This window comes from Periplaneta americana, chromosome 14, assembly GCF_040183065.1.
Source record: "Periplaneta americana isolate PAMFEO1 chromosome 14, P.americana_PAMFEO1_priV1, whole genome shotgun sequence".
In the NCBI taxonomy this organism is placed as follows: Eukaryota; Metazoa; Arthropoda; class Insecta; order Blattodea; family Blattidae; genus Periplaneta; species Periplaneta americana.
In genome coordinates, this window is record NC_091130.1 from 146,366,284 (window position 1) to 146,380,451 (window position 14,168).

The 14,168-nt window shown below is 33.9% G+C and overlaps 2 protein-coding genes across 4 annotated transcripts in view; one reads left to right on the forward strand and one right to left on the reverse strand.

Annotated features, from left to right (window-relative positions):
* Positions 1-6,921, forward strand: part of Nemp (Nuclear envelope integral membrane protein) — a 41,683-nt gene extending 34,762 nt beyond the window's left edge. For both annotated transcript variants that reach the window (XM_069846244.1, XM_069846245.1), the window contains one exon: positions 826-6,921. In XM_069846244.1, the coding sequence (XP_069702345.1) occupies positions 826-946 (121 nt within the window). In that variant the 3' untranslated portion in view covers positions 947-6,921. The remainder of the gene's footprint in view (positions 1-825) is intronic.
* A 5,712-nt stretch (positions 6,922-12,633) lies between these two features.
* The window catches only part of LOC138712983 (uncharacterized), a 13,277-nt gene continuing 11,742 nt past the window's right edge, over positions 12,634-14,168 (reverse strand). For both annotated transcript variants that reach the window (XR_011335778.1, XM_069844665.1), the window contains 2 exons: positions 13,594-13,697; positions 12,634-12,971 (listed from right to left, as the gene is read on the reverse strand). Coding sequence is in view for 1 of the 2 variants with exons in the window: in XM_069844665.1 (XP_069700766.1) it covers positions 12,788-12,971; positions 13,594-13,697 (288 nt within the window). In the remaining variant the exon portion in view is untranslated. The remainder of the gene's footprint in view (positions 12,972-13,593; positions 13,698-14,168) is intronic.

Sequence of the window (14,168 nt, forward strand, 5' to 3'; positions counted from 1 at the left end):
CTTTGTGTTGCACTAGTAGACTATATTGTAAATCTCGTCTGTATATATTTCATCTAGACTGTGACTATAAATTAAGACTTTATAATAGTATTAAGTTTTTTGACTTGTTCCATATTCTAGCTGTAAAGCAATGTATGAATACCATGGAATGTTAATAAATACAATACAATACAATACAATGCACTACAATACATGATTTTCAAATAGCTGTAGTCGACCCGGTTGGTGAGTTGGTATAGCGCTGGCCTTCTATGCCCATGGTTGCGGGTTCGATCCCGGGTCAGGTCGATGGCATTTAAGTGTGCTTAAATGCGACAGGCTCATGTTAGTAGATTTACTGGCATGTAAAAGATCTCCTGCGGGATAAAATTCCGGCACATCCGGCGACGCTGATATAACCTCTGCAGTTGCAAGCGTTGTTAAATAAAACATAACATTTTTAAATAGCTGTATGTCAGATTCTGTTAAGAAAAGGATAAACTTTTTTGTTCAGAATCACCAATACTATCATCGATCACACCCTGTACCTTTCCTCCTGACTCACCCTGTACAAAATTCATACTTTCAACTTTATCGTCTGAAAAAATCGTGGTCATCAGCTGGGTTTGAATATGTAACACTTGGGTCCAGAAGCAAGCATGGTAGTCTTTATACAACTCAAGACGATGGACATTATTATTATTATTATTATTATTATTATTATTATTATTATTATTATTTATATTATTTTTTTTATTACATCACAATTATTTTAAGTGAATGTTCATAATAATGACAGTAATTATGAACCATAATTTTCAAACAGCAATTTTTTCTTCTTTACAGGTTTGCTTCGTTTATGGATGGCACCTCTCATCTCAGTGACGAAGAATTACTGGAATATGAATCTGAAGCGAGACGACCGCTTACAGAATTCTACACAGATGATTCAGATTCTGATTATTAATACAGTTCAGAGCTTCTAGTAAAGACTTGATAAACAATCATCCACTGATCTGATGGTGTTTGGCAGGTATTAATTTATTTTCAATCAGGGTGTAATTAATGCTTACTTTTTTATTTAGAGTGTCATAGTAGTATTTTATATTAAGAACAAAGCACACTAATATGTTGTATATATATATTTTTGCTGTAACAAAAGTAGATACTGTAGATTAGAAAGGGATTGTTTTTTCAGTAAATGACATGATTTTTTTAATGTGAAAAGGGCTATTTTTATTACATCTTCCTCAGTATATTAACCCTGCAGTGGTCGGACATAATTCAGAGTTACAGAAAGGAAATTCACAGATTCCATTTCGTTTTTGAGTTATTTATGTTAGTTTAATTTGTCATAACAAAGGCTTGGAATTATTTTTAGACATTTTGAAAGGTATCACATCAATTACCGATACTTAATTTATCTTATTGATATGAAAAAGAGTTAATTAGTAGTGAATATTTAATACTTCTTCTTCTGCAATGACAGCATTGGATATTTTATTCCATTTGCCTCCTGCCTATCCAATAAAAGCAATAATTGTAATAGTAATTTACTTTCCATTACACAGGTACAATGTGTGGACATTAAAATATAAATATTTATCTTCCTGAGTCCTGAGAGTATAGTATACTATATTATACTTCATACACGATTATGATATAAGATGTATGTGCAGAGATCCGAAGTATAGTATAATATACCTGCATTTGTGCCCTAACTGTAACCTGCAGAATTTTTTCAGCATTTTTCCTCATGTCAGTGACTTAAGTGTAGAATTATATTGAACTTTAAAAATAAAACAACAAATGTCTAAGGACTCAGAGGTTAAATAACATAATCATTAATAGGATCTTGATTTTACAATAAACAATTACATGATACAGTAGGATGCCTCTTATCCGGCACCAAAGGGACCAGGCTACTTCCGGATATGAGATTTTGCCGGATAATTGAATAAATATCGGTACATACAAAAAAAAAGTTCGTATTTCATAGTGCCAAATATTGAAACTACAGCCGTATGAAGTTTATTTCTCTATCACGTGCTCATAACTGAATAAACATAAAAAGTGTGTGGGTTTTCCTTATTAAAACACATCACACAACACAAATAATACACTAACTTTACGTTAGAATATTCACTGAAAATTAAAATTGTTGCGAACTTCCTAATGTGGCAACACTGATGGCCCGAACAATTAAATAAACATAAAAGCTCTGTGAATTTTCCTTATTAAAACACATCACACAACACAAAATAATACACTAATTTTAGGTTAGAATATTCACTGAAAATTAAAATTCTTATGAACTTCCTAATGTGGCAACACTGACGGCCCGAACAATTAAATAAACATAAAAGCTCTGTGAATTTTCTTTATTAAAACACATCACACAACACAAATAATACACTAATTTTAGGTTAGAATATTCATTGAAAATTAAAATTCTTGCGAACTTCCTAATGTGGCAACGCTGACAGCGCGAACAATTAAATAAACATAAAAGCTGTGTGGATTTTCTTTATTAAAACATGTTACACAACACAAATAATACACTAATTTTAGGTTAGAATATTCACTGAAAATTAAAATTGTTGCGAATTTCCTAATGTGGCAACACTGATGGCCCGAACAATTAAATAAACATAAAAGCTGTGTGGATTTTCCTTATTAAAACACATCACACAACACAAATAATACACTAATTTTAGGTTAGAATATTCACTGAAAATTAAAATTCTTGCGAACTTCCTAATGTGGCAACACTGACAGCCCGAACAATTAAATAAACATAAAAGCTGTGTGGATTTTCTTTATTAAAACATGTTACACAACACAAATAATACACTAATTTTAGGTTAGAATATTCACTGAAAATTAAAATTCTTGCGCACTTCCTAATGTGGCAACACTGACAGCCCGAACAATTAAATAAACATAAAAGCAGTGTGGATTTTCTTTATTAAAACACATCACACAACACAAATAATACACTAATTTTAGGTTAGAATATTCACTGAAAATTAAAATTCTTGCGAACTTCCTAATGTGGCAACACTGACAGCCCGAACAATTAAATAAACATAAAAGCTGTGTGGATTTTCTTTATTAAAACATGTTACACAACACAAATAATACACTAATTTTAGGTTAGAATATTCACTGAAAATTAAAATTCTTGCGCACTTCCTAATGTGGCAACACTGACAGCCCGAACAATTAAATAAACATAAAAGCAGTGTGGATTTTCTTTATTAAAACACATCACACAACACAAATAATACACTAATTTTAGGTTAGAATATTCACTGAAAATTAAAATTCTTGTGAACTTCCTAATGTGGCAACACTGATGGCCCGAACAATTAAATAAACATAAAAGCTGTGTGAATTTTCTTTATTAAAACACATCACGCAACACAAATAATACACTAATTTTAGATTCGAATATTCACTGAAAATTAAAGTTCGTGTGAACTTCCTGACGTGCCAAAACTGATGGCCCTGACTGTGGCAATGTGGCAGATTTAAACTTTTTTTTTCAGCCAGCCAAAAGTGCTGTTGTTTTGGTATTGCTGGTTATTTGGGTGCCAGTTACAAGGGATTTTACTGTATATAGTATATACAGGATGATTCACGAAGATTGTGCTATACCCTAGAATAGAATCTGATATCTGACATCATTGAGATGAAAAAAGTTCATATAAACATACGTCATACAGTAGCGTGCAAATTAATCCGAACAACGTAATTACTTATGCAAAAACACTCAAACGGGATAAAAAAGGATCTAAGATATACCTCAGTAATCTATGTGACCTTCCTTGTTCCTAATAACAGCTCTGAGACGATTTGGCATGGATTCCACTAATTTCCCACAAATATTCTTCATTTCTTCATCGCGAAACCATACACCAATGAGGGCAGAAATCATCTTCTCCTTTGTAGAATAATCCATTTTTTGCATTCTTCTTTTGCAAATTGACCACAAGTTCTCAATGGGGTTGATGTCGGGTGAGTTGTCTGGCCAGGGGAGTACCTGAATATTCTTCTTGTTGAAGAATTCTGTAGTTTTTCGAGACGTATGGCATGGTGCCAGGTCGTTTTGGAACACACCTCTGCCATCCGGAAATGATTTTTGCAGCTGGGGTACGATTCTGGTTTCCAATAAGTGAATATATTTGTCAGAATTCATCATTCCCTTGATAGGTATTAATGCTCCAGGTCCTTCATGTGTAAAACAACCCCAAAACATTACTTTAGGAGGGTATTTGGGTGCTTGTTGGAGATTAGCTGCTGTTACTTTTTCAGATCCTTTCCGTACGTAAGAAACACGGTGGCTGTTGACCTCGAAATGAGACTCATCGGAAAAAAGTACATTCTTCCAGTCATTCACTGTCCAGTGTTGATGTAATTTTGCCCACATTAAGCGTTTTTTGCACATAACAGGGGTTAGCAGTTGCATCTTGATAGGCTTACAAGCCCTTCGTCCAGCTTCCAAAAGCCTACGCCGCACTGTTGTGACGTGAATATTCGCCCCAGTGGTAGCCATTAACTCGCGGGTTAAGTCGACAGCAGTTAGTGTAGGATTGAATTTACTTTTCCTGACAATTAAACGATCATCTGCAGGTGAAGTCTTCCTTTTCCGGCCACAGTTTCCTTTTTTCTGGGGTGTGATGGATCCAGTTTCCCTGTATCGTTTTATGATTGAATTAACAGTAGCCAAACCAATGTGACATTCTGCAGCAATTTGCCTCTGTGTCATAGAAGAATGCTCTGCTAATGTTATAATTTTAGACTGTTTTCGTGGAGTTGTATCCATCTGTGAAGACGACAGAATGTACCCAGGATTGCAGTATTAAGTCTTCAACACAACTGAAATGCTTATAAGTACAAAACGACAGGCAAAATGTCACATATTATAAAAAAAATGACAGACCTTCAACAATGGAATTACACGTACTACAGATGTCAATTAAAGTGGTATGAGCAGCTGTGAGGCCAACAATGACAGAAAATGTAAAAATATGTCGTGTTCAGATTAATTTGCACGCTACTGTATTTTTTAAATTTACTCAGTTACACCAGTGAATAGGAATTATAAAAAATGGACAGTGAGCGAATTTTTCTGGTCTGTTTTTCTGCACGGATGCGCTCCATTAGCATATAATTCCACTTTCAAAGGCTAGAGGTCAGTGGAACAGCAATCCTGATTCTCTGGCATGTCTGCTGAAAAGTATTTCTTGAGAGAGATTCGATCATGTGCTGTGGATTGAGCCTTGGTGTAGCTCAGTGGTTAGAGCTCTCAGTACATAGAATTGGGGACCCGAGTTCGATCCTCGGTGCTGAAGCGAATTTTTCTTCATTAATAACTAAAGGTATCTGGCAATGGCTTTGTCCCATAGTTGCGAGATATAAGGAATTCTACTGTATTTGAGGGAATTTTCTGTTGAAAGATAGATTGTTCTTATTTGGTGTTTCCTGGATAATGCCAAACACCATCTACACAAGAAGTAAAATCCTAATGTGTTTTTATTTTATTTATCCAAGAACTACTAATATGGTACATAAAATCATCTTTATCCTTTTTTCTCAGTATTAGTTGACGTCTTAGAAACTGTGAAGAGCTGGTAACTTTTGAAGGTGTTTCGATCCATGTCTTCATTTAGGTTACCGGTACATAATATGCAGGTAGAATTTACATTATTCCAGGCATATCATGCCCTGTGGTATATTCCAAATCAAGGTCTTCCATTGTTTTTGGAATATTCTTGAATTGATGTCTGTATTGATTCCTCTTTGACAGTGTGGTATAGCAAAGGTTTCTGAAGGGTTAAGGGTAGTTTGACTCCTTTCTTAGCTAGTGTGTCAGCCTTTTCGTTCCCATACAATTGACAATGTTCTGGGATCCACTGAAGTACAGCTGTTTTGCCATTTTGTTTGAGAAGCATAAACGTGTTCCATATTTCAGAATATTTAATGAGTTGTAAAGATAAATATTACTGACACTGGATGGCTACTTTTGATTCAGATACAATAACCACGTTTATTAATTCGTCTTGGAGTAAAGTAAACTGATTTACTGATTTATTGCCACTCATATGACATCTATTTCTTCATCAAAAGCTGATAGGTGGTGACCAACTGGTAGATTTCTGCTCCTATGTTTACTTACATATTATATTTTTGAGCCATCAGTGTAGATTCGAACCCAATCATATTTAGAATATCTGGTGTTGATACTTCCAAAGGCTTTTAGCTTAAGCTTTGTCTATGTGGCTTTTAGTAACAGGTTGTTTTAAGTTCTATAGAGGACCTGATGTTCCATTTCAGTAGAATATTCTGTTCCATCAGTAGTTGCGGAGAGTTGGTTATTTATAACGTTTCTTGAAGTTTTATTGCATGTTGAATAAATTCATTTTGTGTTTTTAAGTCGCCTCTTTTTAATGTTACAGTATGTGTTCCAATAATCGTCTGAACTTAATTTGTAATGGTAAATGCCACATGGCTTTTCTCGGATGCCATTGACACATACGTAACAATGTCTTAACCTCAGCAGAGTTGCACCAAAACTTATGTTGTGCTGTTGCATTTATAGTTAATTAGTTGATTGGAAGGTAGATGGCAGGTCAGTACAGTGGACTTACAGGCTTTTCTGCAATGATCAAAGGAAACTAGTAAAGTGTCTCTAACAATGAGATGCCACCTGACCACTGCAGGGTTAATGATAGATTTAAATAATAAATTAAAATATGTATTATATATGTGAAGTGTTATGTTATTTATGTACTTAGTGTCTACAATGGTATTCTTTATATTGGTATGTAGTGGTAACAGATTTTTTATTGTGTTGTTTCAATGTATAATAACTGTCTTTTGTAACATTTGATAAGAATAATTTCCATCTCTTTGTAAATAAATATTTTTGATATAGAACAGGTTAATTATTTCATATATTAAGTAGTCATACCTATACATTAAAAACAAGAAATTGATTTATTACACTACTAGCCATACCCGTGCGCTCCGCTGCACCCGGTAGAAATAAATATAAAGTAATTACATAATTAAAATAGGACGTTTGATCCAGGGAACATTCGTGTTTGATAGAAGGCTAAATCGTTTAATATATTACTTAATTTAAATTGTATTTAAAATATTAAAATGCGATCATTTTGATCCAGAGACCACTCATTTGGTGCAATGACAATTCCTTTAACATGTTTCTTAATTGTTATTACCAATTATTTTTGGAAAAACGAAAATTAACAGAAAAATTTTGGCTACAGATTTATTATTATGTTTATATTATATTATATTATATTATGAAAAAGTGTGTTAATAACGGATGTACTCGAATTAGAAAGTTTTTAATTTGTTGTGGGAGCTCTTGAATCTCAGGAGGAACAACTTTTACAACAGCGCAACATAATCTGCTTGGCTCATTACCCAATTTTTTTGCATTGCAGTTATTGCATATGCATTTTATGTATTTTAACACGATTCAGTTGAGCATAGTTAAAATTTGAATTATAAAATAATGGATTGCTAAGCTAACGTACTATTACTGCATACTAAATCAATACACTCTCGTTGTTCATTAATTCTCTGAGATAAAAATGAATATATTCATAAACATTATTATAAGAAATACAGGAAATGAATATACAGAATAACCTATCAAGTTTTCTGTGCGTAAGAAGCTATTTTAATCTTACCTGTCCTCAATTCACTCAGAAGTTACTGTAATAACATTATGTCCATACACAGAAACTACACTTTCCAATGGTGAAATATTAAATTAATTATACAAATCGGTTAATTTAGCTTCCGATATTGCTTCATACGAACACTGAAACATTTTCTGTAGGCTATGATTCATAGCTTTCGATTGTTGTTGACCAAGGCCCCTTATAGACGAAGTCATTTGTTTATTTCATTACACGGCCTTAGATAGCATTATTTTAATTTTAAAATTCATTTATCTCATTAAATATGAGTCCTATCAAAATTTTTCAAAGAATAAAACTTATCGGAAATGATTTTTAAAGAAATTTTTGTGAAATTTTTGTTATGTAACATTTTTCATAAAAATCAATAATAAGCGAGATATTTCGATTTATTTAATTCAGGCCCCCTTATAACCCCCCTTTTAAATAATGTATTTTGAATGCCATATAGCCTATAATCTAAGTTACAACGAACTTAATTTATATTCCAATTTTCATCGAAATCGGTTCAGCCATTATCGCGTGAAAAGGTAACAAACATTCAGTTGAGCATAGAAACAAAAATTTCAAGAAAGCGATTTTCGGTTTCAGGGTGGTTAATTATATATGTTAGGACCAATTATTTTTGGAAAATCGAAAATTACCAGACAAATTTCGGCTACAGATTTATTATTAGGATAGATATCTTTTGAATTAACATATTCAGTGTACATGGTTTTTCAAAAGTAACGCATAATTGCCAGTGGTGTAGCATGAAATTTTGAGTAGGGGAAGCTAACTCAAGTTGTCTTTCATGTACATATGAGAAAACGTATCACAAAAAGACAGTCTTAAAATAAATAGTAGTCAATGTCAAGTCAGCAGTCCGAAGATTGGTTGGAACCTCGTAAGAAACATCAATAAGGCATGACTTCAAATTGTACGTAGTAAAATATGATTTCACGGTTTACACATATCTCTAACAAATAGACACGTATACGTATAACATTAGCTCACTCCCTGTCATACTTAGAGAAATCACAATATTAGTATCATTACGTAAGTATGCGTCTGTCTTTTGGTTGTGTCCTTCATTGACAGCAAGGGAGTCGGTCATTGTTTTTAAATCACACTTTTGTTTGTAATCAGTTTTGATAATGGAATTGTCCTAAAAAATTCAAGTAAATTGGTGTCAGGAACTGTTATTTCACTCATTATTTATTATATCAGCCACAATGCACACTAACACTTCAACTGAATACAACTCACGAAAAGGGATAACGCGGAAACTAAATTATTTTCATTGTCAAAGCTAGCTTCTTGCAAGCCTTGCGACCAGGGTAGTTTAGTTAGAAAGGGATGGAAAATCTGCGGGTTGGGTTACACAGAAAGAAACCAGTCTGCTTGTAATTCAGTGGAGGAGATTGGAAGCTGGTGTGTGCAAGCTTCTTATTTACTGCTGCATCACAAATCATCCTGAGCTGCCGCATCACAATATTTAACGCGTAAATATAAATTCTATTAAAATCAATAAATAATTTTGTTCATAAACTGCAGATTTATTATGAAATTATTAACTGGGGAAGCTGAGCTTTTTAGCCTACATTGACGCTATGCCACTGATAATTGCAATTAAAATTGAATGACACACGTCAAACCTTGAATTTGCAAAGGAATATTTTTTACGAGTAATTCTTCAGAAAGTCTACACCAATGCTACCCTTCCCCCCCTCTCTCTCTCCCTCCCTCCCTCCCCCTCTCCTCCCTCCTTGTACCTCGTAGTTTACTGTCTTCTTTTTTCTTCCTTCACAATCCTTCCTTCGTCATCTTCTTCAAGTCTCTCTTCTTTGTTCCTTCCCTGTTATGTCCTGTAATTATGATACATTATTAATGTATAGCCTACCTTGTGTGGCTTCGATCTAGTGGCGTTGCTGTTGTGAGAATGTTGCCTAAACGATCTCGGACATTGAGCATCTGACAGAACAGATTTTAGATATGCTAATTGTAGTAGAGTTCTTGAGGAATGCGTATGTGGTAGGTTTTACCAACTTAACACACAGTTTTGTGCATGGGAGTTTCTTTGCGTATGGTGCGGTTAACGGTTGTTGTGGTGTATGTGCAGCAATGGAATGCTAGAGAAGTAAAGTGAAATTTTTAGAATCTGCAAGGCATAGAGAGAATATCATCAAAATGATAGCTGTCCAAACCTTGGATTTAAAATATCGGCATCCTAATCAATTCAAATGAACAAAAAAGAAAATGTAAATTAATGTTAAAAAAATACATAATGAAATTTTAAAAAAGAATATTCTGCGACAAGATTTGGTAGCTATCAAAACGATAAAAATTTATTGAAAATAAATAATATACATTGAATATTATGAAGATGAATAGAGATGATGATTGATGATGTTCAATGAAGATTTTAAAATGGTTGATGCAATTGTCTGAAGAGTCTTATCAGAAACCTTTAATTTTCTGACGATCTCCAATGTAAATTTGGAAACTGTTCCTCGCGCACCAGACATAAGTCCAATGACATTCCAATTTTGAATATAATATATTTATGACTGAGATCATCACAGCGTGGAAGGTAAATAGCGCGTTTCTCTTCATGTGCACGGAATAGTGCGTCCACTGGTTTGTGGCAGAATGTTTTGTGAAAAGGGAAACTCTTTTCCCTTTTTGAGGAAGCACACTCCATTTCTGAAATTCTAGATCTCTTAGCATAGCCCTCACTTTCCTTGAATCAAGAAATCTGTCTCGGAAGTTGGTCAGACTATTATCATAGTTAAATTTAGTCTGGTTAAGCAGTGTTTGCTTTCATCTATTGGGCTTCTGGTATTTAGAATATAGGGATTATTTGATTTGTGTAGTGTTTTCAAAGCATTAATTTGTTGCAGAAAAAATTTTCATTGAAAAAAAAAAATTGCTAGAAAGACCTGATTTAATTTCTGACCTATCACGTAAATCTGCTGTGATCGTGTTCAGACTCCTTACAGGTCGTGATTGTCTGGGTAAACATTTACCTACATAAGATTGGCGTCCTGTCTACTCCAAATTGTGTATTGTGTTCTCAAGAAGAAGAAATGAATATGAATCATTTAACACACAGTGAAGTACTTAAAAAATATAAGTCTTACATCTGAATAATGGGAAGCAAGAGAGAAAATAACTCGATTGTTAAATCAAGAGCATTAGATACCTACGTACATACAAAATTCTAAACTAATCAGACCTAACCTGTCACAAATTTGTGACCACGGAATGTTGAAAAGAGAGACCAGGTGTGTCTTTTGTGGGGGAAATTTACATTTGCACGAAAGTACTCTGACTTCAAAAGTCTAACTGACCAAACCTAACCTAACCTACCTACACAAGCCTAAATTAACCATACCTAACCTGTCACAGATTTGTAACCACGGGGTGTTGAAAAGCGAGACCAGTTGTGTCTTTTGTTGAGGAAACGTACTTTTGCACGAAAATACTCTGACTTCAAAAGCCTAAACTTACCAAACCTAACCTAACCTACCTACCTACACAAGCCTAAACTAACCAAACCTAACCTGTCAGATTTGTAACCACGGGGTGTTGAAAAGGAAGACCAGTTGTGTCTTTTGTTGAGGAAACGTACTTTTACACGAAAATACTCTGACCTCAAAAGCCCAAACTGACCAAACCTAACCTGTCACAGATTCGTATATGCAAGGAATATAAGCAGAACTGATATATTTATTGCGTAGCCATTTTTTATTGAGCAATGTGTTCTGTCGAAGGTGGTAGAGAGGGGGAAGAGATATGGGCAGAGTAATATTTTGAGGAAGGAAAATGGCGTCAGTATGTTTAAACTCCATATGATTATACAATCAAGTAATAAAGGATAGTAACGTGGAAAATATGTGTTGCTGCAATATGAAACCACTTGTTTATTACTATATGTATATCAGCAAAAAAAGTATAGCCTCCTTTGGTGTAGAATATTTGGAAAAATACCTTTTTTACAGAAATAAAATATTTTTGTGACTATTGTAATGCGAGTTATGTCATCATCGAGATCATTTTAAATGTTTTTTTTTTTTAATCCATGTTGAATCTTTTGTACACTACTTTTAACAACACAAACACAAGAACACAAGAAATACATCACACTAACATACGAAAACAAAAACACACACAAGATCGCATCCTCATTCAGAAAACAGAAATACAACATAGCATACAGAACAGAAAACACACAACAAAGACATCTCAACACACAAACAACACAAACAAATTAATACAACCACACAGGCGTATACAAACTCACATGCAATAGTTGCGACAGTTTCTACATTGGACAGACAGGCAGATCATTCCCAACTCGATACAAAGAACACATTAAAGCAATAACCGGAGGACACAATACATCTACATATGCCGAACACATAACTAATGCTAACCACACATACAATAACATAAATACAGACATGGAAATCCTACACATACAACCCAAAACCCAAAAACTCAACACACTAGAACAATATGAAATATACAGACACACTAAAACACACCCTGATCAAATTCTCAACACTCAGATCAATTTCAGAACACACACACACACTATTTGACTCAACTCTTCATCACACGAACGCACCCACACAACAGGCAATGAAATTGAGATGAAGCCGAGACACAGAAGGCTCTGAGGATGGTGTCAAGTAGCACCAAAACAGCTGTAAGCCGCACATGCTTACATAATTAACACGAGTAAGATCGCCATTTAATCAATTATTTTTTTTTAATATCATCTGAAAGAGCATGTTGGAACAGTAGTGTTGAAGTTACTATGCTCACAAATTTCAGAACTTTCAATAACATTTGTGACATTCACACTGTAGTTTATGTATTACATAATCTGATCATTATCTGAAGCACTAGAAATTAAAGTTTGGTATGAATATTAAAATTTTTATTATCACTTGTTTCAGTACACATTCGAACATTTCTTGTAAGTAAAATAATATAATTATAATCTGATAAAAAGTGGTTTTGTTGACATATTTTTCTCTTACAATTAAAATTTTGATTTCATTTAGTTAATATACTTGAATTTTTTACATCTTGTTTAACAAACTCTGTGATTCGAAGACATCTTGTGTTGATGTAGAAGGTGGCAGGAAAAATATGGGTTCCAGCTGTTCAGGAACATTTGGTGCAGAGAAGAAAAGTTCTGATATTAATGTATCCTCAATGTTGACACTTGACAAACTTCCATGATGGCTGTTGCCTTCTTCAATCCTGAAGCATTAAATATTAGATTCTATATTCTGAGACACATTTTTGCTTAGATAGTTAAAAGTGTAATTGTAAGTAATTGCATTTTATTTGAAGACTTGATAGTGCAAGTTATTTATTTGACAGTAAAAATAACTGGGGTTAATTCTTAAATATTCGAACGAAAATTCATTATTTTTGTAAATTGCATTTATTTTCCTATTTTTTTTTTTTAAATAAATAATGCTATCCTACAGTGCACAATTATTTAAGTTGCTAGATTGTCTGATTTCCAGGCTGGAGACTTGAGGTTAAGCTCTGACAAGAGTACAAGTGAAATTTGTAGGGTGACAAAGACGGTTTGGGTTGGGATATGTTTTCTCGGTCCAGTCACATTTTTTCTGCCACTGTTACCCCATCTCTTCACATATAATTTTTATATTTACTTTATTTTGTTTGTTTTATTTGCATAATTCATTGTTGCTCTTGTTAGTGTCTGAGAAAGAAACAGATCTTTGAAACTCTAACAGAAAACATAATTGTTTTTCGTGATTCATGAGTATTTTTTCCTTCTTAATAATACAAACAATCACTATCCATGACAAATCACTTAATGTTAGAAACAATTTATCATATTATTTTTTACCGGAAATTATCATCAGATGTTTGACATCCCATGTTCTTAGTGAGGTCTGCATGTTGTGTTTGTACTCCAGTGTTTACAGTCCTGTGACCTTTCGATCTAGAGGCCTACAATTAAAAATGTCCAATGTGACTTAACTGATTCTTATATTGTACAGAGAGATCCAGTGAAAAGTAGAATTTCCATCAGCCAGGGCTGGGCAAAATACTGACATCCCAGTATTTCAAATACAAATACAAAATACTTCAAAGAATAGTATTTGAATTACAAATACAAAATACTTAAAAAAAATTAACCAAAATACATTTGTATTTCAAATACTCGGTACAATATACTGGGTGTTCAGTTCAAAGTGTGTCTTGGCTCGCTGTATGCCGTCATGTGGCTAGCCGGTGAGCCTAAGAGAATTCAATCTTCCTACACTCCCGCAGAGGCGTATTACCTAAATGCGAGAGAAGTTGCCTAGCAAGTACGGCGTTCAGTCTGAAGTACGACCCACAGACTCTGGAAGTACGTACCGATATGTGCAGTAATGTCGGTAGTGGCAGGAATGTAAACTGTTTGGAAAAACGTACTGA